Source organism: Polypterus senegalus, chromosome 11, assembly GCF_016835505.1.
Source record: "Polypterus senegalus isolate Bchr_013 chromosome 11, ASM1683550v1, whole genome shotgun sequence".
Lineage (NCBI taxonomy): Eukaryota > Metazoa > Chordata > Cladistia > Polypteriformes > Polypteridae > Polypterus > Polypterus senegalus.
Window position 1 is genome coordinate 161,678,480 of NC_053164.1, and position 24,713 is coordinate 161,703,192.

General features: G+C 38.6%; 1 protein-coding gene across 4 annotated transcripts in view; it reads right to left on the minus strand.

Moving 5' to 3' along the window:
* The window catches only part of ddr1 (discoidin domain receptor tyrosine kinase 1), a 247,406-nt gene that overhangs the window by 155,073 nt on the left and 67,620 nt on the right, over positions 1-24,713 (minus strand). For all 4 annotated transcript variants that reach the window (XM_039769984.1, XM_039769982.1, XM_039769983.1 and 1 more), the window contains exons 2-3: positions 21,708-21,828; positions 12,203-12,305 (exon numbers count right to left, since the gene is read on the minus strand). In XM_039769984.1, the coding sequence (XP_039625918.1) occupies positions 12,203-12,305; positions 21,708-21,792 (188 nt within the window). In that variant the 5' untranslated portion in view covers positions 21,793-21,828. The remainder of the gene's footprint in view (positions 1-12,202; positions 12,306-21,707; positions 21,829-24,713) is intronic.

Here is a 24,713-nt window from a genome sequence, read left to right on the forward strand (position 1 = left end):
AGAGGGCTCTAATGTTAACAGGGTGGGAGAGTTTATAAGGGCTTAAAATATATAAAAATAACCATACAAACATATGGTTTCTACTTCGCGGATTTTCACCTACAGTGGGGGTCTGGAACGCAACCCCCACGATCGAGGAGGGATTACTTTATATCCACATATATACATACACATATCCTAATGTCATCCCTTGGCATCAGTGGGATCCCCTGTTCGCGCCTGGAGTGCCTCTCATTCCTATCCTTTGCAGGGATTCTCCGACGAATTAGCGTCCCTCTTTCTGCATTGTCATCCAGTGCTCTACTCTTGTTAACCGTTGTTTCACTAATTCCTTAATTTTTTTCTTCCTTACCACTTATCCAGAGCAGGGTTGCAATACAGAAGGAGCCTATTCCAGCAAGCACTGGACACAAGGCAGAAATAATCCCTGGAAAGGACACCAGACCATCACAGAGAAAATACACACGCACACTACAGGACCAATTTAGCAAAGTCTATTTACTTAAGTATAATCAGGATGAAACTTAGTAAGTTTAGTACAGATGTTTTATCATAGGCAGAGTGGGCCGTCATTCCATCCTCACAGTACCATGTTCTGCATGGAGTCTGCATGTATTTACAGGATGACTGGCAACAGGATCAATGAATTTACTCACTGAAAAACACTGTACTCTGTTCTTTTATTACTAAAATTGTCAGCAGAAGCAACCGATCAGGCATTTAAAAAAAAATAAAATAAATAACCACAACACAACAGGTTGTGACCTTTCTGTACTTTTTTTATTATTTTTTTTAAATACTGTATGTGTGTAAACACAACATGGAACAAGTGGCTTGCCACTTTCTTAATAAAAGCTTTAGATTTTTTTTTTTTAAATGTAATTCAGTATAATCAGTTCGGTTTAGATAGATTGTTATAGGTATAATGAAATTCCTATCTGTTCTTTTCAGAATGCTGCCACTCAACATGCACCCTGCTTTGTAGCCTTAGTAAAATAACTACACACAGATAGTAAAAGAGGTTATGGGTTGAGCAAGGGTTTCAGCATTGTGTTGTCATTACTCCTTGGCTACTGCAAGCAAACTAGCCATTAATGTATCCTAACCTCAAGAAATAGGACGAAGAATTTTTGATAACATGATTGCTTCTAGTTTCCTCTGTTATCACAAGTATGCCTCATGTCTTAAATCAAAACCTTTGCCGCTTCAATGTGAATGTATTTGGTAATTTTTAAAGGTATAGACACTGGGATCTGTAGAACATATAATAATGCTTCACTTTAGAACATAATTTTATGTGGCAAATGAATATATATATCATAATTGTGAATAAATAACTTTGACTTGAAAAATATTAAACTTATCCTTTAAGGCCTAGACATACAGAGGTGACCTTGAATGGCAAAAAACTGCCTTACTGAATATTTAAATCACACTTAAGGCTCAATCTTTGTGATAATAAATTGCAGACTGTTTAATCAATCCATATTTAGTTTTGCTCTGCCTACTCATGGTCACTTTGTAGATGTAATGTATATCCAAATACTTTTGCTACTGTTTAAAAATCAACTACAAATTAAAACTTCAACAAACAGAGACCATTAATTAAATTCAGAACTTAAGTAATGCTACTGTTCTGGCAATGAAAGCAGCAAAGCAGATTTATTGAATCTGAGTAAGGACCAGAAGATGAAACAAGATTAACAAAACCAAAGTTCAAAAACCAAGAAGACAACAGATCAAGACATTAAGCCAAAAATGCTCTCTCTCAGACCTTTATTCTTCAAGAAATAAATCGGTTCTTGATATTGACTATAAAGTCCGATATCTTTTCTTCAAGGAAAGGTTGGCTTAAACATATTACATTCTTTGAGATTCCAATATTAAACATTACAATTGAATTCAGTATAATTATGTAACTTATTTATAGACCATATGGTCCTTAGTCCAAATTCTTAGTTAAGTACAGGGACCTTTATTTTTCCTAATTTATCAAAACATTTTGATAATTTTTTTATGTAATATTAGTATTGACACGAAAATAGGCATGCTCAGCAAATGTTTCATCTACTTGATTATTTATGGAGGTTTTCCACACATTGTGAAAAGTCAAACATACTCCCATAATCTAACTTTAAATTTGATTATTACACAGAAAGTAATTCTTATTAATACACCATTTCAGATCATTACTTATTTACCTATGACTTGCTCCTTCATCTGTCAAATTTTAAATTCAGAGCCAAAACTACGAGATAGCATATGTAAATATTTTACAATTCATGAATGTTATTTAATCTCTCAATAATATAAAATCACCATCCAAACAATTATCACACATACAAGGAATAGAAGCAAGTAAAAAGAAAAATCAATAGTGTTTTAATTAGAAAGTCATGTATTACAAATTAATGGAGACCAACAAAGCACTGATCTTGGCAAACACTGATTATCATTTCAGATTACTATGTGCAACTCTAATTTCTTAAGCTATATTTAAAGCAATTTTTATAGAGATAGAGATATTTATCTGTCTCCGGGGAAAATCTGGCTTTTTACAGAAGTGCTTTAATAAATAAAAAACATAAATAACTAAATATGCACACAAATAGTGGAATGACTATAAAGAAAGAAAATTTAAAAGAAAGAAAAAAGTTCTGACTTGGCTGTGTCAGTACCAATGAGGCATTATGCAGACATATTGCTGTTGGTATAAAGGAGCTTCAGTAGTGTTTGACACAATTCTGCGAAATAAATTGTTGGCTGAAAGTAAGTAGTAATAGTGTGTCAGAGAGAGGATGTGTAGCATTGCTGATAATGGCACTCAGTTTTGTTTTAATTCTCTCCTTCACTACTAGCTCCAGGGGCTCAAACAGATCAGGATGTTTCTTTAATTAGCTTGTTGATTCAGTGGTCCTCTCAAAGTGATGTTACCAACCAAACACACCACAGTGTAGGAAAAAAAAAAATCACACCTGCCATCACAGAGTTATATAAAGGAATGCAATCTCTCTTATATAAACTGCTCAAAAAAGTTAAACGAACACTTTGAAAGCACATCAGATCTCAATGGGGGAAAAAAAAAAAAATCATGCTGGATATCTATACTGACATGGACTGGGTAATGTGTTAGTAATGAAAGGATGCCACATTGCTTGATGGAAATGAAAATTATCAGCCTACAGAGGGCTGAATTCAAAGACGCCATGAAAATCAAAGTGAAAAAGTGATTGAGCAGGCTAGTCCATTTTGCCAAAATTTCATTGCAGCAACTTTATATTAAAAAAAAAAACAAAAAAAAAACCCTCAGTAGTTTGTATGGCCCCCCCCATGTGCTTGTATGCACATCTGAAAACGTTGGGACATGCTCCTAATGAAATTATTGATGGTGTCCTGGGGGGGGGGTCTCCTCCCAGATCTAGACCAATGCATCACTGAGCTCCTGGACAGTCCGAGGTGAAACATGGCAGTGTCAGATGGACCGAAACAATGTCCCAGAGGAGTTCTACTGGATTTAGGTCAGGCGAGTGTGGGAGGCCAGTCAATGGTATCTATTTTTTCATGTTCCAGGAGCTGCCTGCATACTCTTGGCACATAAGGCCGGGTATTGACGTGCACCAGGAGGAACCCAGGACCACCTCTACGTCTACTCCCTGAATATTGTTTGGGCATAAAGGCTTTGGTGCAGTCAAGGTCAATAGCCAGATAGTTGGTTTTGCTGATTTTAAAGATAGACAATTCTCTTTGCACCAAGAAACAAACTTCTCCACCCGACTCCAATACTCTGTCCCATCACCTTTATCAATACATCTCATAAGTGCAGAATCAACTGAGTAATGGTATTACTTTCACTTTTTACATTCTACCACTATTAGATTAGTGCATGAAGCCAGAAGCAAGTGGATGTGTTTTGGAACAAAGTTAACAGCACATGATTTGACAAATGAGAATACAGATAACTTCAAATTTTGGGCACAAGCTGAAATTAATGTATGTCAATAAAGAGCGTGGACAAAAAAAATGGACTAAAGCTGTCTAAACAATTTAGTTGCTAAGCAAGCATAGTAAAGATTAGGAACTATAAAAGTAAACCAGTAGAAAAACAAATAGGTAACGCCACTGAAAATTCAATAGGGTCAAGCCCTCTAATGCACCCTTCTGCTGAGAATGGACATTACACAAGCAGATTCAGAGCTGCAGTTTAGAAAGGAAACATTTCCTGGCATTTAAATGCTTCCCTGAAAGTGAATTACATACTAAAAAAAAAAAAAAAAAAAAAAAACACACACACTGAGCCAGTTTAAATAAACATTTTTTAGAAGTAAAAAAATTGAACTTCTAGATTTTAAAATGGAAGATTAATTTGTGTTTCAGGGTCTCAATACAGCAACCAATCTGCCGGACATGTTGAGATTTTACCTTTTGTATTCAAAAATGGAAGACGCTGTTTATTAATGATTATTAAGCATGTTTTAAGACTTATTCTAGAAGGGAGAAGTGCCCAATGTCTGAAAAATTTAAAATGCAAATCCACAAGGAAGGCAAAATAGATTCTGGTAATTATACAGTAGTGATGAGCGAACCATGAAGAATTTGCTTTGTCTCAATTTCAGTGAAAATTTTAAAATGTTAAGGAATTGCACTGATCTCAGCTAAATGTATTGAAGTCAATTAGGAAAGGAGAGATTGTAGTAGATTATAGTCCACTCAAAACTATTTCAAAATTTTTTTTTTTTTTTATTTTAAAAAAGTGTCCAGAGGGCTAGGAGCCTGCACTGATACAACAAGATGCCGCACCCACAACATGACAGACTACCTCAGGATCCCAGATTAGAACCCAAGTGCAGCTGTGCAATGGGTGACCATTCAGCACCACACTAGTTCAAATGGAAAGGAACAGTAAGGTTTTTTACAGTGGCTGGGAGTGCCAATCCTGCCACCAACTCCCATGCTTTCTTTGCAAGTTGGAGGACCTGCTTTCAGGGCTGGATGCAGGTTGACGTTATTCCAACGATGGAGCAATTGCAGTTTAAAGTCCATGCGCGAGAGTGTAATCACTTTTGGCATTTATGAGATTTGAACCAGCAACCTTCCAATTGCCCACTGTGAACGTTACCTAAATACAGACAGGCAGACATGTTGTTTTCCACCACCACATGTTTATTTACAATTATTTACAATGTTCAAAAGTGCGCAGAAACCCCTAAAGTCCTGGCCACACACTATGCCTTCCTTCGGGCCGCCTCCACACTCTCTTCTCCTGCTTAGTCCTTCTTCCACCCGACTCCAGCCCTGAATGAAGGGAGGCGGCCCCTTTAATCCCCACCCAGATGTGCTCCAGGTGCTTCCGGCAATCCTCCACCGACATGCCCCCGTGTGGCAGAAGTGCCGGCTGTACTCCTGGAAGCACTGCGGGTGTCCCTGCTACTCTTCCCCCCAGCACTTCCTGGTGTGGCGGAAGTGCTGCGGTCCAGGGTCTCCAAGGCCTCGGGGCACCCCCTGGCAGTGACCACAGGCCCCTGCAGGGTTGGGCTTCCAAGCCCCCTACCCGTGGCCACCAGAACCACCAGGCTGGCGGCCCCCAAGTGGTCCAAGGTGGGCGCACGCCCTCTTCCAGTCCTTCATGGCGGCACGGCCGTCGCCCCTGGCATCCCTGACACCACACAAATTCCTAGCCACAGGGTCACCACTCCACCCAGCTAGGGAAACATCTGCCAAAAATTATAGACCAATTATAGTGGCCAAAAATATGACCCAAGCTGTGAGTCAGCCACGCTAATAACTATACCACAGTGCCTTTCCGAGATAAGATTTTACATTGTCTACAAAACTGATATCCCCATTGCTACAGCTCTATGAGGTCATGCCAGCCTCACAAACCATCATGCGACACTGGGAAAAAAACATTTGTCTAAATTAGTCATACAAAGAATTTTCAAGGAAAGATTTGTCGAAAGAAGGTCATTGTCAAACCCAGCAAATATGCAGAAAAAAACACTGACAAATTTTACCAATCAACACTATTAAACACTAAACTCTTACTTCTACATCATGCAGAATTATGGAAACTGTAAACAGAAATTAGAGGTGTGCCTATATGAAAATAGTATACCAAATAACAGGCAGCATGGGTTTGAAAAAAAGATCCTGTCTAACAACTAGACTGAAGTAATTTCTTTGCTTGAAACTTGCATTTGAAGTGTTTACTATTTTATTTTTCATAAAGCAACAATCACAATATTAATAATAAAAATAATTAAAATCCAACTAGAGTTGTACAGGAGACACAAATGCAGCAAAAATAAAATTAAACTTGCAAAAGAACATCAATTCTAGGCTTTCCATGCATTCCTAAAGACTCATTTTAATTCTAAGCTTAAGCATCTCCAAAATCCGCTAATAATAAAGCTTGTGTCAAAACTTAGCAAACATTAACCCCCATCATAAACTATTATGATTGTTAAAACTCTTGATATTAACACCTGGTTAAATAAAATGTTCTCCATTCAGTTTCATGTTGATAAAACTCTGAACGTGTGTGTTAAGTGGATAAAGATATTTCATTCTTACTTCGCCATAGGACATGGCTTTTCTTACCTTCACCAAAATGAAGGTGTAAACTGTTGTGTGTTAGGAACTTGTCATGATCCCTAGCCCAGCTGCTGTCTATGTGAAATGTGTCTCCACGTACAAGTGAATTTTACTTCCAAACACTTGAGCATTATGTTGATTTGACATTTAGTTCATCACTTCTATTTACTTAATATTTACTACCTTCAAAGTACAGAAACTGCCACAGAACAACATTTAAAAATGATCTGCAGCATTTATCAATGGAATATATTATATAGTATGAAAATAAAATATTTTCCTTCACTGTTGATGCCACATTCATATCATCTCTCCACTGAAAATCAAGACAAACAATAATACAGACTCCGGTGTGCCAGTGGAAAGAAGGTATGGTGGCACACTTGAAAACAAAGGTGCAAGTCGCTAATCAATATTGCCCAGTTGCTACATGTTTTCTGACAGAAATGTCATAACTGAAACGGGTATTTTTTCTGTGGGAGTCTTGCAAAGAGACACTGTCAAAGGTAATGAAGCCCTATTAACATTCTGAAAATGGTCATACTAATGTTTTGTTTCCAGACATACCCCATTTTTCCTCCCATCAGTCCTCGTTCCACGTAGAAATTCAGGAGCAAAAACTGGATGCAAAGCAATGGTTATGAGCTTTTGTTTTCAATGCCACTTTCTTGCCCCCATTATCTGATGAATTTGCAGATGCCTTTTATGGATAACTATATGAAGTAGGGCAGCAGTCAGTAGGCTCTTGGTATTCATGGCAGTCAACTACTATAGATCAGATCTGTGATGAATTTGCTTTTATTAATATTGGTCAAATTCATTATTTCTGCACACTCATATTGAATATACTTTACAGTAATCCCTTCTCGATCGCGGGGGTTGCATTCCAGAACCCCCCGCAATAGGTGAAAATCCGCGAAGTAGAAACCATATGTTTGTATGGTTATTTTTATATATTTTAAGCCCTTAGAAACTCTCCCACACTGTTTATAAATATTCTCCGCACAGTTATACAGTAAATCCACGTTTATCGCGGTTAATCCGCTCCAGACAGATAAATGAATTTCCACGAAGTAGGGATTCTTTATTTATAATTCTAATATTTTCACAGTTAGAGCATAGAAAACCTGTTTACGACCTTCTAAATACGTTTAACATTATTAGAGCCCTCTAGACATGAAATAACACCCTTTAGTCAAAAGATTAAACTGTGCTCCATGACAAGACGGAGATGACAGTTTTTTCTCACAATTAAAAGAATGCAAACATATCTTCCTCTTCAAAGGAGTGCCGTCAGGAGCAGAGAATGTCAGAGAGAGAAGTGTAAACAATCAAATATCAATAGGGCTGTTGCGCTTTTAAGTATACGAAGCACCGCGATAAAGCAGCTGCAATGAAGGGATCAATGTGAAGGTAGTCTTTCAGCATTTTTTACAGGAGCGTCCGTATCTTCTAAGCAAACGGCCTCTGTGCAAGCAGCCCCTCTGCTCACACCCCCTCCGTCAGGAGCAGAGAATGTCAGAGAGAGAGTGAGAGAAACAGAGAAAAGCAAACAATCAAAAATCAAATACGGGCTGTTAGAGCTTTGAAGTGTGCGAAGCACCGCGTGGGAAGCATATCGCATATCATTGAGGAGTTTTATTTAATATGTAATACGTTCTCTGATTGGGTAGCTTCTCAGCCATCTGCCAATAGCGTCCCTTGTATGAAATCAACTGGGCAAACAAACTGAGGAAACATGTACCATAAATTAAAAGACCCATTGTCTGCAGAAATCCGCGAACCAGCGAAAAATCCGTGATATATATTTAGATATGCTTACATTTAAAATCCGCGATGGAGTGAAGCTGCAAAAGTCGAAGCGCGATATAGTGAGGGATCACTGTATTTACAAAATTTTAACAACTAGGTCACTTTAAGCAGCAGTGTAAAGATAGCCATATAGTATAATATAGAAGAGGCAATAGGTATCTCTAGGTTACTTATATCAAATCAAGCTTTATGTTTAGGCCTGTGGTATTTTTTTCTGGTTGCATTGAATCTGAAGCAATCCATTACAGGCTTAATGCATTTCATTAATTTTATGTTCACTACAAATTAATAATAAGCAGATAATGTTGAAATATTAATGAGAAATAGAAGTTTGTTACAGTTGCTCTACAATTATCATAATTAAAAATGGACTCAGTACTGTCCCTCTATGCTCTGATAACTCCATAAGAAAACAGAATGATCTAGATTCAGTGCTGGCTCACTAACACTATTTACTGGCAGAAGGACATTTTTGCAGTTACAGTTGTGCTTGAAAGTTTGTGAACCCTTTAAAATTTTCTATATTTCTGCATAAAACATCAGATTTTCACTCAAGTCCTAGAAGTAGATAAAGAGAAACCAGTTTAAAAAATTAAACAAAAATATTGTACATGGTCATTTATTTATTAAGGAAAATGATCGAATATTACATATTTGTGAGTGGCAAAAGTATGTGAACCTTTGCTTTCAGTATCTGGTGTGACACCCCTTTTGCAGCAATAACTGCAACTAAATGTTTCTGGTAACTTTTGATCATTCCTGCACACCGGCTTGGAGGAATTTTAGCCCATTTCTCCATACAGAACAGCTTCAACTCTGGGATGTTGGTGGGTTTCCTCACATTAACTGCTCACTTCAGGTCCTTCCACAACATTTCAATTGAATTAAGGTCAACACTTTGACTTGGCCATTCCAAAACATTAACTTTATTCTTCCTTAACCATTCTTTTGGTAGAACGACTTGTGCGCATAGGGTCATTGTCTTGCTGCATGACCCACCTTCTCTTGAGATTCAGTTCATGGACAGATGTCCTGACATTTTCCTTTAGAATTCTCTGATTGAATTCAGAATTCATTGTTCCATCAATGAAGGCAAGCGGTCTTGGCCCAGATGCAGCAAAACAGGTCCAAACCATGATACTACCATCACCATGTTTCACTCATGGGAGAAGATACTTGTATTTGGAGAAAGGAAAATGCTGCATTCCAGCATAACGCTTTTCATTTAAACCAAAAAGTTCTATTTTGGTCTTATCCATCCACAAAACATTCTTCCAATAGCCTTCTGGTTTGTCCACGTGATCTTTAGCAGACGAGCCGCAATGTTTTTTTTGGAGAGCAGTGGCTTTCTCCTTGCAACCCTGCCATGCACACCATTGTTGGTCAGTGTTCTACTGATGGTAGACTCATCAACATTAGCCAATGTGAGAGACACCTTCAGTTGCTTAGAAGTTACCCTGGGGTCCTTTGTGACCTCGCCGACTATTACACGCCTTGCTCTTGGAGTGAGCTTTGTTGGACAACCACTCCTGGGGATGGTAACAATGGTCTTGAATTTCCTCCATTTGTACACAATTTGTCTGACTGCGGATTGGTGGAGTCCAAACTCTTTAGAGATGGTTTTGTAACCTTTTCCAGCCAGATGAGCATCAACAACTCTTTTTCCGAGGTCCTCACAAATTTCCTTTGTTCGTGCCATGATACACTTCCACAAACATGTGTTGTGAAGAGCAGACTTTGATAGAGCCCAGTTCTTTAAATAACAAAGGGTGCCCCACTCACACCCGATTGTCATCCCATTGATTGAAAACACCAGACTCTAAATTTCACCTTCAAACTAATTGCAAATCCAAGAGGTTCACATACTTTTGCCACACACAAATATGTAATATTCAATCATTTGCCTCAATAAATAAATGACCAAGTATATTTTTTGTCTCATTTGTTTAACTGGTTTCTCTTTATCTAATTTTAGGACTTGAGTGAAAATCTGATGAGGTTTTAGGTCAAATTTATGCAGAAATATAGAAAATTCTAAAAGGGTTCACAAACTTTCAAGCACAACTGTAGTAAGCCTGGATGTTCTTGCCACACTAAGTTACTCAGTACTACCACGGATACCACATGGCTTTCTAAGGAGAAGCACTATATGTTCTTATGGTAGACTGCTACAATTTTTGTAATACTGGCAAGAAGGAAGCCACTTCTGACAAAAGACGAATATTAAGGTACGCCTAGAATTTGCTAGAAGCCATGATACAAAATCTGACACATTTTGGAAGTCTTTGGTTCTGGAGAACCAAGGTTGAGCTTCTTGGCTGGAAAGTACTACGTTGTGCAAAAACTAAACACAGCATTTTCATACAATATTCAGGTAACATCATTTCTGATACCAAACATAGTGGAGGCAGCTTCATGCTCTGGGGAAGCTTTTCAGCAGAAAGAACTGGAAACCTTGTTGTCATTGAGGGAAACATAGAATTAAGCTAAATACAAGCAAAATCTTGGAGAACCCTTTTCATTTAGCCAAAAATCTAGATAAAGGACAATGGCCTTCACGAATTTAGATACATCTAGGACAAAGTACCTAAATTAATTTGTCAAGAGGATGGTAGAAGACAGGACTGCTGCCAAAGCTAGTTTAAAGGAAGAAGGGTTAATCTAGACAAATTTTATAACTAGTTAATGTTTCATATGAACTAAACAAACTAAGGGTGAAGAGATCTGAAGAGCATTACAAAGAAAGTGCAGCATATCTTTTTTTTTCTACTGTATATTAAATTAGGTCTGATCATCCCCATTTATGAAAGGCAAATGCTGGAGGCCCAAAAAAAAAAAATAGACTAAAGATGGCCTTGCCTGACACCTTTATAAATGTGAAAGATATTTGAGATATCACCTTGTAAGCATAACTTCTGAAGAACAGTAATAAAGAGTCTTGCTCATATTAATAAAATCCTTACCTAACGCTTCCCAAGGTTAAAGTATACATGAAAAAAATTTTTGGAGGTCAGGGTTTTGCATGGTTTAAGAAAAGAATTGACCTCAAACACAGGAAGTTATTTAAATTATAAAAATTTAAGTATGTTACTCCTAGAAATGACATACTATGATGGGACGGTAACCAGAATAATCTTGCAAAGCTACATAGTACATCTGGAGTAACATTGTTGACTAGAAGACACTGTAAATTCTCAAGCAGTAATAATCATATACATTGAACTATGAGTGAAATTTAAATATTAATATGACAACCACAATATGTGGTATACTGAAGTAGGATTTTCAATTCTTGCAAACTATCATTGTAAATGGAGAAAGAATTTTACATTAAATGTAAAGACCATAGCAAACTCACACATAAAATACCAACAGTGTATTTGAATCTTAATTTTTTTCTGTTAACATTACTATCTTTCTTATTATACAAAAAAAAAAAAAAAAAAACTTTTGGTTATGAAGAGCTTAAAAATGCATTACATTTAAATTAGGAATGTAGATGAATGATTTTTTTGAGACTGATGCCACAAAATACTTCTACCAATAATGTGGGTTCCAGAAGTCTTTACCAGGCCTTTTGAACTAAACTACTGGCAAACTGATAAGAATCAATTACATTAGAATCCATTTCCTATTACCTCTAACCTTTAAAGTTCTTCCTGCATGTTAGGTACCTTCCTACAATTCTTCAGACCTTACCTGAAAACATTACACTAAAGAAAAAAAAGTATGTAACAAAACATTTGAGCTTTAGAATTCAAAATTTGTTATAGCAGATAGAGTTGCACAACTTACTAACCTGCCATGCTTGGCCTCTGTGGAGTCTGACCAAGAACTAGAGGCTGTGATATCCTTGTCAGGAATATTACCATCTTGCATTCCTAATGCATATCGACAAACAGCTAGAGAAAAAAAAAAAATAGACACAATTCAGAAAAAGCATTAATGAGATATAACTGGATGATAAAGTTGTGGTAAACAAAAATATCACTGGGAAAAACATTATTTTGAAAACATGAAAATTGAAGTACCAAGAATGTCAAAAAAATATGCTCTTTTTCTAAAATACTGTTATAGTAGTTACTTCCTGAATTCTCAGCATGAACATAAAAAGGAAAACTAAATTGTAAAGACAGTCCTATGAAGCTTTAAAGACGGGACTATTGACCAACAAATGAAGCAGAGAGGTGGGTCTTCAATTCAAAAAGCCCTTCCCAATAGGCTTCAGGTTTCCCGTTTATTTGCAAGCTTATAAATGAAGATCCAACTATTTAATAATATTTTAGCACAAAAATGATGCTTTTTGCATGTTTAGTTCTTACAACTGGATAATGGACGTGTGGATAATGCAACACGAGTAACTCAAGATATTTTTCTCATTTCCATGAACATTTTTTATATTGTTTACCATTTTACAGTATTGTTGCCTTCTATTTCTGTATGTAATAAACATGTTCTCTCCATTCTGCATGAAAACATTAGCTAAAATATTTTCTTGGCCACCACTACAAAGTATAATGGGTACGTATGAAAAAATTCTGTGTGTGGTGTATTACTTAAAGTGGCTGCTGGTTTGACAATAACAGGCTCTTTATGGTACTGCTCTAGCTCTTCACTTATCCATTAAAGCATCTCTTCACGATGAGCCTGGTCTCATTATCATCCTTTCATAAGGGTTTTCCAGAAGAATAGGAGACTCCTCCAATTCTGTAATTTGGGTTCTTCTCATTAAAACTGGTTACAGCAGATGCACCTTCTAATGATGTAGTAGTTTTTGGCAATTCTGTGGGCATCTTCTATAAGCCAGCCATATCTCTTGACAAGGCAGTTTTTGAATTATGGGTCAAGCACACAGGCTAGAACTACTTTCTTTGTGTCAAGGTTTGCAAGGCTTTTGCCCTTGCTTTCCAACAATGTCTTTTGAAAAGTATGGATTCCTCTACTGTTGGTTGTCTCTGTCAGCAGCAGATTATTATAACCAAAATGGGATATATGCATAGCAAGGACTCCTCTTCTCATTTCAATGGTAACCTCCTCAGTTGGACTTAAGATGTCCACTAGGTCTGAAACACACTACATCCCACTCTCCTGCAGTGGGACATGCAAAATGTCCAGGCTCACTTATATATACAGTTAGAGATGTGGCACATGTGCAGAGTGAAGTTCCACATTGTTGTCAAAGATTGAACAAATCACATGTTGTGGCACATCCAATGTCACCATAAATGACAGTTGGTGGGCAATAACTGAATGATTAAAATGCAATGCACATTTCCTCAGTTTTGACATATACATATACACATGCACACATTACACACACATACATACGTACACATATACATATATACACACACACACACACAGCCGTCTCTGTATTGTCGTCTTTTTCCTCCGTAGTGCTGAAAAGTCACCCAGTGAGGTCAACTGACTCCACCCCTTCCAGTCAAACCCTTAAAGTCTGCATGCCTATAGAAGGAAACACCTGTTTGTAGACTGAACAGATTGTAGGAAAAAGCTCATAAGAAAGCTGATCTAGTCAATAGAGTTTGCATTATGTTTCAGTCTTGCATCTGCGTTGAGGTTTGCTTGTTTTGCTTTAAAAAGTCAGTTGATTAAACGAGACAACTGCATTGTTGACACGATTTTTGCCAGATAACCTACAAGACCCTGCCAACTTGGCAGACACTGTACAGCAGCTGGAGGACCAGGTAAACCAGCTTCTCAACTGGGAATAGGTCAAAGGCCAGCATAGCTACCCATCCCAATGCACCCTCAGGACAATGCAGAAACCTATTTGTTGATCTTTAAGTGCACAGCCACCTGAAACCACTGGCTGCAATGCAAATAGGTGGATTTGCTTGCTCATTTTTTGAAAGAGGAGGCACAGTGAGCCGATTACGACCTACAACAAAGTGCTGCTGTGGACTACAATACTGTCCCATAACGGGAATGCCATTTTGACTGTGAGTGCCAAGCAGGGGCTCAGGTATTTGATCTTTGGGGCAAACTCACCCATTAGTTGCATCTAGGGTAACATACCGCTGAGCACATGGTTGAGGTGGTGGTGGAAAATTACTTCGTCATAGCCCTCCCAAAACAACTACCACACAGCCAGCCATGCAGAGATGCTTAAGGAGCGGCACACCAGGATGATTACAGGCCAGACACTACTTCATTGTCACAGCTGTGGCAAGCCCGAACACACTGTGGGCAATTGTTCCCAAAGAGTCAAAGGCAAAGGGCTGTGAATGGGCCAGGGGGACAGATTGTTTTGCAGCTGGTCTTCTTTAAACATGAACAGTGAAATGATGGGACCTTGAAATTCGCAAGGAGTGCAGTTGCAGCAGTTAATAGTTATACCAGTGGGTCAATGTCCTCCTAGCCTCACTTCACAATTAATGATCCGTTATACCAGGTGACCAAAACACAAGGCAAACCCGGAACCAGCACCTCTCCTGCAACCTGGTCCATGTACACTTATCTGTGGCACATTTAGGTGCAGAGAGGGGAGAGAAATAAAAAAAAAAACAAAAAAAAAAACCTACAATGAATCATGGCACGGTTTTATTAGCCTAGAGTGCATGAAGAAGTGAGACATTTTTGAAGGTCCAGCCCAGAATCCCAGTTGACCCAGAAGCAGGTTTCTCATCTCCTTGCCAATCAGTGAAATTCCATTTCAGCGGATTGGCATGGACATTGTCGTGCCATTCAAATCCTTGGTACAGGGCCATAAATTTATACTCGTTTTGGTGGACTATACAATACAATACAGTTTATTTTTGTATAGCCCAAAATCACACAGGAAGTGCCGCAATGGGCTTTAACAGGCCCTGCCTTTTGACAGCCCCCCAGCCTTGACTCTCTGAGAAGACAAGGAAAACTCCCAATAAAAACTTGTAGGAAAATGGAAGAAACCTCGGAAAGGCAGTTCAAAGAGAGACCCCTTTCCAGGTAGGTTGGGCGTGCAGTAGGTGTCAAAAGTAGGGGGTCAATACAATACAATATACACAACAGAACAATTCCTTAAGACAGCATAATAAAAATTTTAGAATTACGGTTTAACAGTAGATGATATGACATAATTAGGTTTGGATATTTTTAGAGTCCTGGAGACCTCATCCATCTAGCTGCATCTCCATTTGGCCATGCCACGGCTGAAACATTGCTCCGATGAAAGGACCCCTCTTTCCCATGATTCCTGTGATCCTCCATCAGGGATGACTTTACCTTTGGCAGGCAAACAACTTGGCAGGTGGGCCGTGGCACCAATGGCCACATTTGCCACCTGCTTTCCAGGAGCCATAGACTTAGGTAGCTAATTCAAGAAATTTTGTCCAGAAACTGGTGTGAGAATAATTTGGAGGGAACAGTAGGTAAGTATTTTGGTTTGCAGTCCCACAGGCTCCAAAGGGCTTCTTTAAGACAAATGGGCAACCACATATCTCCACAATTAACTCTTGGGGAGTTATGTCACTCTGGTGACTGATCACACTCCAGTCAAATGGTTATGTGGTTTCATAGTCTCGGTGCCTATAGATTTTCTGTGTCGCACAGTAAACAACAATCCCTCTATGCCAACACTGATGCTTTCTCCTGAGCAAACAACCTCAAGACTAATGTCTGCCCAACCCCTAGGTGCCTCCGTAAATAAGGGGCCGTGTCATGCATGTGCATCAGTGGATCGCTTCCCAGGCTCATCTGAGGTATGCTAAACCACCCCTTGGAAGAGAGTGGGTGCTGTTGATAAAATGTGTTGTCTCCCTTTTCTTCTACTGTGTTGAGAAGATGTCCAGTGTAGGCAACTGATTGTGCCCCTTAATGTCACTATACAACTCCAATTTTTAAATTGCAATAATGACTTCAGTTTTAGTTAGCTGGTTTTAGGAGCACATTTTTCACATATAAAAAGGTATAAACAGCTTAGCCCCTCTTTTCTTTATGCACTACAAGTGGAACAGCCAATGTCAACTATAAATTTATTTATAAAAAGCTGTAGAACCAGGTGGAGTCACTCCTCAAGTTCTGACCAACTTTGTGGTATCCTCTTCACCTGTTCAATCCGTTCTTAAAAAGGTGCCAGAAAGAAACTGCCAATGGTGTGGAAAACATATGCACTCTTCCCGTTTCAAAGAAGACAGGGGCCACTTCACCCAAGGACTACAGACAAGTGGCACTATGTCTCCAGTGCTTTCAATACCATCAAGCAATCACTGTTAAGGGGTAAGCTCAGAAATATGCAGGTTGAAGAGCCCTCAGTGTCCTGGATGATGGACTCTCTGTTGGGTAGAGCGCAATTTGTGAGACTCAAGGAGACTGATAGAGAGATAGATAGATCTGTAAAAAGTCACATTTCTGCCTGGGGACAAATAAAGAAGCTCAACAAAACAAAACAAATAAAACACAAAACATTTGAATGACAAAAAAGCAAGAAAAACTACAAAGAAAGAGAGCTACACAGTTGCAGTGAGGCATTATGAGGGTATACTGCTGTTAGTATAAAGGAGATCCAGAATTTCTTGACAAACTTCTACTGAAACACTTATGGGTACTGTATCATACAGATGATATGCAGCATTGTTCATAATGGCTCTCAGGTTTGTTTTCATTCTCTCCTCCAACAATACCTCCAGAATGGGTCTAGTAACTGAGCCCCACTTATAAATTAGCTTGCGGATTCAGTGAGCCTCTCTTGAAATGACAGTACCAGTCTAGCACACCACAGCACATAGAATATAGAACGGGCCATCACAGAGTAGAGTATGTTAAGGATGTCATTATCCACATTAAATGAACGCAGTCTACACAGAGAAGAGAGGAGGGGAAAAAGAAAAAGGGTTTGTGTTATGAGACTAATCCAGCCTGTCATTGATGTGAATCCCCACCTCTACATTCACTCTTTGAATAGTGACTGGATGTAAAGGCTTTTTGGTGTAAAGAAAGTCAGTAAACAGTTCCTTGGTTTTGCTGATGTTAAGTTGCAGGCAATTTTTTCTGCATCAAGAAACAAAGTTCTCCTCCTGGCTTATACATATGTACGGAAACACAATTCTGCAAGTGGCATGATCTTGTGTTATATTTATAGTCCTACGTGTACAGAGTGAAGAGAAAAGGAGACAGGACTGTTGCAGTATTCTGGTGTTGCTCACATCCGTATCAGAGTGACAGTCCTTCAGTCTCACAAACTGTAGCTCTGCCAAACAGATGGGCTGTTATCCAGGACACCGTAGTCTCACCCATCTGCATATTCCAATATTTACCCCATAACAGGGTTGCCTGGATGGCATTGAAGGTGCTGGACCAATCAAAAAACAATTCTCACAGTATTGACAGCTTTGTCCAGGGGAGAGGAAGCCTTGTAGAGCAAATAATAGCATCCTCCACCCCAGTGTTTGTCCTATAGTCAAACTACAAGAGGACTCTCATAGTGACAGACAACTGCTCAAAAGGTGCGACGTTTGCTACTCATTGAATTTCTTATCTTCTCATTTTGGACACATGCATGCAAAGACTCACATTTCTTTGTTTATCACTTTTATAGGTGTCTCAATGCATGCGCAATAATCCAGGTAAGGAAATTCTAAAAAGTTGATTATGTTCATCTGGGCAGTTTTTTTTTCGCCAGATACGTTTCTTCTGGGCAGTTTTTTTTTTCGCCAGATACGTTTCATCACTCATCCAAGTGACTTCCTCAGTCTCAGTTGACTGCAGGTTTCTCCAACCTTATAAAACATACCTTGGCATAATGATCAAACTAGTACCATTGACTAACAATGGGCTGTGTGATCAATGATATGCAAATTGTCCATTGATCAATGGCCACGATTACCATTCACAGAGAGTTGGGGGAACGGCTGCAATCACTGTATTGTAAGATGGTGAAAGATGTATTCTTAGGCCCCCTCCTCGGTGGGCCAATTTTTGCCATAGCAGGTTTTAGGGTTTGAAAGCCACCGAGACCTAGTGTTTTGGGAAAAAAAAAAAAAATGCATCTCAGCTGTTCCGATACTGCTGACACATAAGGGATCACCAAAGGTTGTCCTTCCTCTCTCCTGGATTGCTTAGAGCATTCTTTAGGCATCTTCCCTGCTTTGACAAAAGTCTAGCATGGATAACCACATTTACTCAGGACCTTTTTAATATGATGTTCTTCTGCTTCCCTGGCTGCTGTGTCTGTGGGTATGGCATTTGCTCTATGTTGTAAAGTCCTGATGACACCTATTTTGAACTCTTTTTTAAATCTGACTCGTGACTGTTGGTGGTATGAACACTGGCTGCTGTCTCACACGATTGCACTGTTTAAGTCTATGTATAGCTAGCTGAATGAAAACTAAACAGACACTTCTAAATATATTTCTATTGCTAGACTGCACACAGCACAATCTTTCCTGCTTGGCCCTGCAAAAATGAGCCAGTGCGTATACTTTATTGCCTTGCAACCAGGGAGGCTGCAATAATAATAAAGTATTTTTACTTTAATAAAATAAGTATTGTGGTTAGGCTAATTATTACATTAAAAAGTAATTGACTATGTAATGCACATTTTTAATTTTTTATTGCCCCCGAGACTGTGCTGCTGAACTTGGCAATATACGTTCAACTCATCAACATAAATTTAGCAATTTCTAAAACATTGAAACAGATTATTTCAATCAGGTGAAGGAATAATGTGATCACCATGCATTTGCCTCAGGAATCTGATCTTTGTAGATGCTTCTACCTATGCCTGCTAAAAGCATGTGCGAAGCTAAGCAGGCATACAGAGCTCGACAGGTTACAGTAAAGGATTTTGTAGTCTGTGAATGTCTATTTCAGGGTTTACATAGCCACATAACTGGGTCATCCGCAAAGAAATCTACTGGTTCTCTTAGTGACAAGTAACCTGGTTTCTCTAACCGGAGTGTTTACATGGCATCTTAAAAACCAAAAAAAAACTGTGAAACACTGGGTTTTTATGCATATAAACATAACCAGTGAAAGGAAGGAGCCAGAGGTGGTATGTTTTTGTGTTTTATAAAATGCTAGACTTGGCTGTATTCAACAGTCATATTTTATATTCACAATGTATGAGAAGACAGAAGGCAGTTTATTTTGGTCATAGCATGGGAGCTTTGCAATAACCACATAATGGTCGATGATGGAAAACTGTGTAAAGTTGAACTGTTTGGTGGGTGGGGGCTGCTCAAAGAAGTCAATGAATTTGTGTCAATCGATAGGGAGTTTACACAGATTCTTGAATGGTGCAGAGGTATGAACTGCTGTCTTATAACATGGGTTTGAGACCAGTCGCTTTGTGTTTTATGTAGTAATAAAATAGACTCAAATCAAATGTATGTTTTTATTATAACACCCAGTGTAAATTTTGGCTACTTGTAAAAGTTAGAGCTTGTTTTTTTATTATTCAGTTTTATTCTCTCAGGGACGTTCATGTGGTACAAAGAAGTTGCCTCTCCCTCGCCGAGTTGATGGCATTTATCTCCATTCTTTTTACAACAGCAGTGATGACCACAGTTCGTACTGTGGTTGATACCTACTCAGAATTATTTGTTGTACCAGCAATCAAAGATACAATGTCCCGTGACGCTATCAGACTGGACAAAGGCAGAACCGTAGCATAAGACAGCTTCTTCACAGCGCTTTCACAGGCTGCTAGACGGCTGCTGTGCAACACAACTCTGCTTGGCATCATAAGTAAAACAGGACTTCCACCTGAAGCTAAAGTCACTTCAGTATGCAAGCAATTCATCACACTGCTGTTTAGATTTGACAGAGCTGTGCTGATGGCGTATGCACCCAAAAAAAAGAAACCTTTGATTTTAGTCAGTCACAGGTGGTGTAAAATTTGGGCACGTCGCGAGAAGACCTTAGTTTGCCACTCCGGCCAGGCTGTTTGAATTTACAATGCTCCCTTTTAGTCTCCATGGTGCACCGTTGACCTTTCAGTGGATGGACCAACTCCTGTGTCCCCATTCCGTGTACATGGATGTCTACCTTGATGATGTTGTCATTTTCAGTAAAGATTGGAAATCCAAGTTGGGAAACCCATTACCTGGGATATTCCATGAGGAAGGGTTTGCTCAACCCTCAAATGGACAAGGTGAGAAAGGTCTCTGCCCCAACCCACAGAGGCAGGTTCATGCTTTCCTCGGGTTCACAGGATACTACAGGCAGTTCCATTCCCAATTTTGAGCATCAAGCCCCCCCCACAGACTTGACAAAAAGCAGAAAGAACCGTACTGTTTGAACAGACGCTTGCGACAGTGTTCTAGGACCTAAAAGCTGCTTTCTTCTCATTCCCGGTTCTGCACAATCTGAACTTTTGAAGGAATTTATTCATCAAACGGATGCAAGTTCATTCAGTTTAGGGGAGGAGCTCTCACAATGTTTTGAGGGGGAAGAATCCCCCCCACATCATGTTTCTCAGCAGGAAGCTGCTGCCCAGGGAGCATAATTATTCAAGCATTAAAAAGGCATGTTTAGCAATTTTCTGTTACTTCCTCTGGGGATGGCAGTTTACCCTGGTGACTGACCACACCCTGGTTCAGTGGCTGTACAAATAGAAGGATACAAACACCTGGCTCACTCGGTGGTCTATCAGTTTGCAGGCTTTTGCCGATGATGTTCACCGCCGTCTCAGAGTTGCACACACCAATGCGGATGTTCTTCCGCCTGACCGAGCCTGGCTTGGAGAGTCGCTTTGCCCACACTGACGAGGCAACCACAGGTGTTCCCACACACATGTACATGGGAGACAACTTGTAATTCTACCCCGAGTCAAGTGTTGGCACTGTTGCCACATGCTTCTTCTCCATTCTCCGACGACCGGTAGCACCAGCAACATCACTTCTTGGTCATTAACCTGTACGTTTGCCTCCTGCGCTCTAGCTTTCTTTTAAGGGGTTCCACCACCATCTTGAATCAGTATCAATGCGGAGTTTTGTTTGAAGAGACATTCTTGTTTTTCCATCAATATATGAGGTTCGCCTTATTTTGCCCCAACTCTTTATAATCACTTGTTTTTCATATACTGGCATTCAAGCAGATGGTGCATCACAAAAATTTGCAGTAATAAAAGGCTTTACATCGCTCACTCCAGCAGATGAAACATCACAAAAAAAGTTGGATAAATTTAGATTATGCTGCTCATCAACTGCTCTGAACATTTAGCCTCTAAGTTACAGTACATTTTACAATATAACTTTAAAAACAACAATTAAAACAGGCTATGATACATTATATTTTACATATACACACATCCCACAGCAAAAAAAAAAAAAAAAAAATTATATAATAGAGCTAAGCAGTACCTGGGTCAAAGTGCTCTTCATTTTCAGCTCTTGCAAATGCAGCCAAAAGAAATAACAGCAACTCTGAAGGTGCCATTGCAGCCATCTGCTCATCTCCTTAATTCACAAAGTGCTTTCATATCTATTGATGAGGAAGATAGTGTACATAAATATTGGCATTCTAATTTAGTGGTTTGGAATAAGGTAGGCAGCAAGCTAGAACACCACTTGTATTTCTACTTGCTCTGAAAAGTAATATAAATGTTAGTCCCTATAATAAATTGGTCTGAGGTAATACTGCTGTTTGTGAGCCGTTTGTCCTAGCAATTTTGACAATGGTATGACTAAAGAGAGACGCATTTAAACTAAAGACTGCAAAATTGACATGTCAAAAATATTGGTTTTACAACTGTCAATAGCATAAAAAATTAGAAAATATCAAGGTGTTGCAACATTGAATGTGGGCCATTCAGCAACAGAAAACAGTAAGTTATAAATATTACAATATACACAAAAAGAAAACAGAAAATTAAAAAAATTTTTATGCAATTAAATATCCATTTTGGATCTAGTTTCATCTTTAAGGTGTAGGTTTATCTCAAAAACTGGCAAGTCATTATCACACATGTCTTACATATTAGGAACAATCCTCAAAATAGTGTATTACAATGCAGTGTTTACATGTGCTAGTAGCATATACAATATGAACCAGTTTTTGTTTATTATTCTATCATAAAATTAACATTAAATGGGGCACGGCTCAACATTAATGGTAGTCTGGCAGCCACTGTCCAAGGTTATTTACCAAGGTTATTATAGATGACAAAAACTAAAATCAAAACTGAAACTATTAATTTTTTTTTTTTGTAAACTGAAATAAAATTGAAAAAAGCAAAATGAAAAACTATAATTAAACAAAACTATTAAAGTAGCCGGAAATACTAACTGAAATAAAATAATTTAATAAAAATATTTAGTTTTTATCACAACAGGACTTACACAAGGGCTAACCTGGGATGCAAGAGTCCCACAATTAATCAAAATATACTAATAATTTCATATTTGATTTTAGAATTCCTGCGGTTAGAGTTAAACCCTTATAACTTCTCTAAAACAAAGTCATCTACCACGAGCCGTCCACATATAATTTATCCAGTGACAGAGGGCAGGTGTTGATACAGCATTTGCGGTGACAGAGCAAGCTGAATATGGGCACATAAAGCACGTGAAGCATACCAAGGTTACGATTTTTTTTTTGAATGAGCTTCATAGCTTTCAAAGCTGCCATTCACTGGATTTCCAGGATCAAGAGAGACGTATTAGATTCAGATAATCCCTTACAGAATTTCAATCAGCCAAATTTCAGGCTGCATAGGAGTTTGATGTTGGTTATGATGAGCTGGAGTCTTCTTTGTGTTTCTTGTATATCAAGATGTAATTCAAACGCCTGAAATTGGAATTTGCTGGTCAACAAAACCTTTGCTGTATGGACAGAAAAATCATGAGTGAGTAACACTTCAGTTTATTTCTCCGATGTATGTGTTTTGTTGAAAATAATTCACCTGCCACTTCATACAGGAGAAATCCTTTTCGAAAATAAAACTGCACTGATTGAGAGACTGACTAAGTCAAGATCAGCATATTGTTTTTGACCAATCACTTTTGCTTTAAAAAGGTCATTTAATAATGAAGCGATACAAATGTCTTTTTTTAGTTTTACATTCATGGCTCAAAATACCCGATAGTGAAAATAATCCGGTGGTAGAATTAGGTTTTAAAATATTTGTCCTCCCTCTTTTCAATGTTTCTCTCTCTCGCAAAAGAGATAGTTGAAATATCATACTCATTTTGTTCTTATCAGCCATGTCATACATATTGCATACCAGAGATTTTTCCTGCCTTGCATCCAAAACTACTGGGATAGGCTCCAGGTTTCCTGCAATCCTGCTCTGGGTAAGAGGGTTTAGAAAATGTATATTTTGCTCCTAATCTCAGATGCAGTTTGTCATTTTGTGGCTGTCTATATTCCTATTTCCTGCTCTTACTCTGCTCATTAAGGGTTTACTGTTTTTATGCATGGGCTATTCAAGTCTAAATACCCCTAACCTTGACACTACACGCTCTTTGTTTCCCTTAATACAGCCGTAGGAACACTGCCATCCATTGTAGTGGAGGAGGAACTGCTTCTGCCAAAGTCCCAAGGAATGCTGGGTGCTTTAGTCCAGAAGGTCAGCCTGGTAGTGGGCCATGGAGTCACTGCTGGGAGAAGACCTCCCCGTTTTGTGTACATTTCATCTGCTTCCGTCGTCCAGTTCTATGGCATCAGAAGTACTCTGGTGTCCTCCATAAAGTCACTTTACCTAGAAAGTCAACTGGAAGGAGGTGGACAAGGCTGCATGGGAGAAGTGAAGAGTGTTAGGAGCCAGAATTCAATTGGATATTGTGTTCACTGAAGAGAAGCTTCATCACCATGATTTTCACATAGCTGTTGTTCCTTTTATTTGGGCCATTACTTAATAATCAACACACCAACACAAGTACTGAAGCTGCATCCCCTCAGTGTTATTTCTTTCAGCTTGCTGTTAACTGTCATTGTTGGATTCCAATTAAAATAGTCCACAGGAGAAAATTCTTTTTTCGCTACAGTATGTTCCTTTAACTTTTTTTTTTTTTAAGTGTGTAAAACTATGACAAAAATAAAAAGGTTTCCAAAGTTTCCCTAAAATGTAACTCTCACACAGTACTGTACATTTCTGAATACAGAAGAAAAAAAGATTGGCAAAAACAGAATGTTTGGAGGTTAAAATGACTCATGGATTGTGAAACTGGTTGGAACAAAAACCCCCATTAATGAATTAGAGAAAAATGGTCTAATATGGTCCCTTTACTATGGTTTGTGCTTACTGTTTACATCTTTTAATAAAATATTTGGATAGATAAAAAGTGAAAGGCTGATTATTAACAATCATTTGTATGATTCCCTTGGGGAAGAAAAATGAAATCTACAATATAGTAATGGTCTGATGT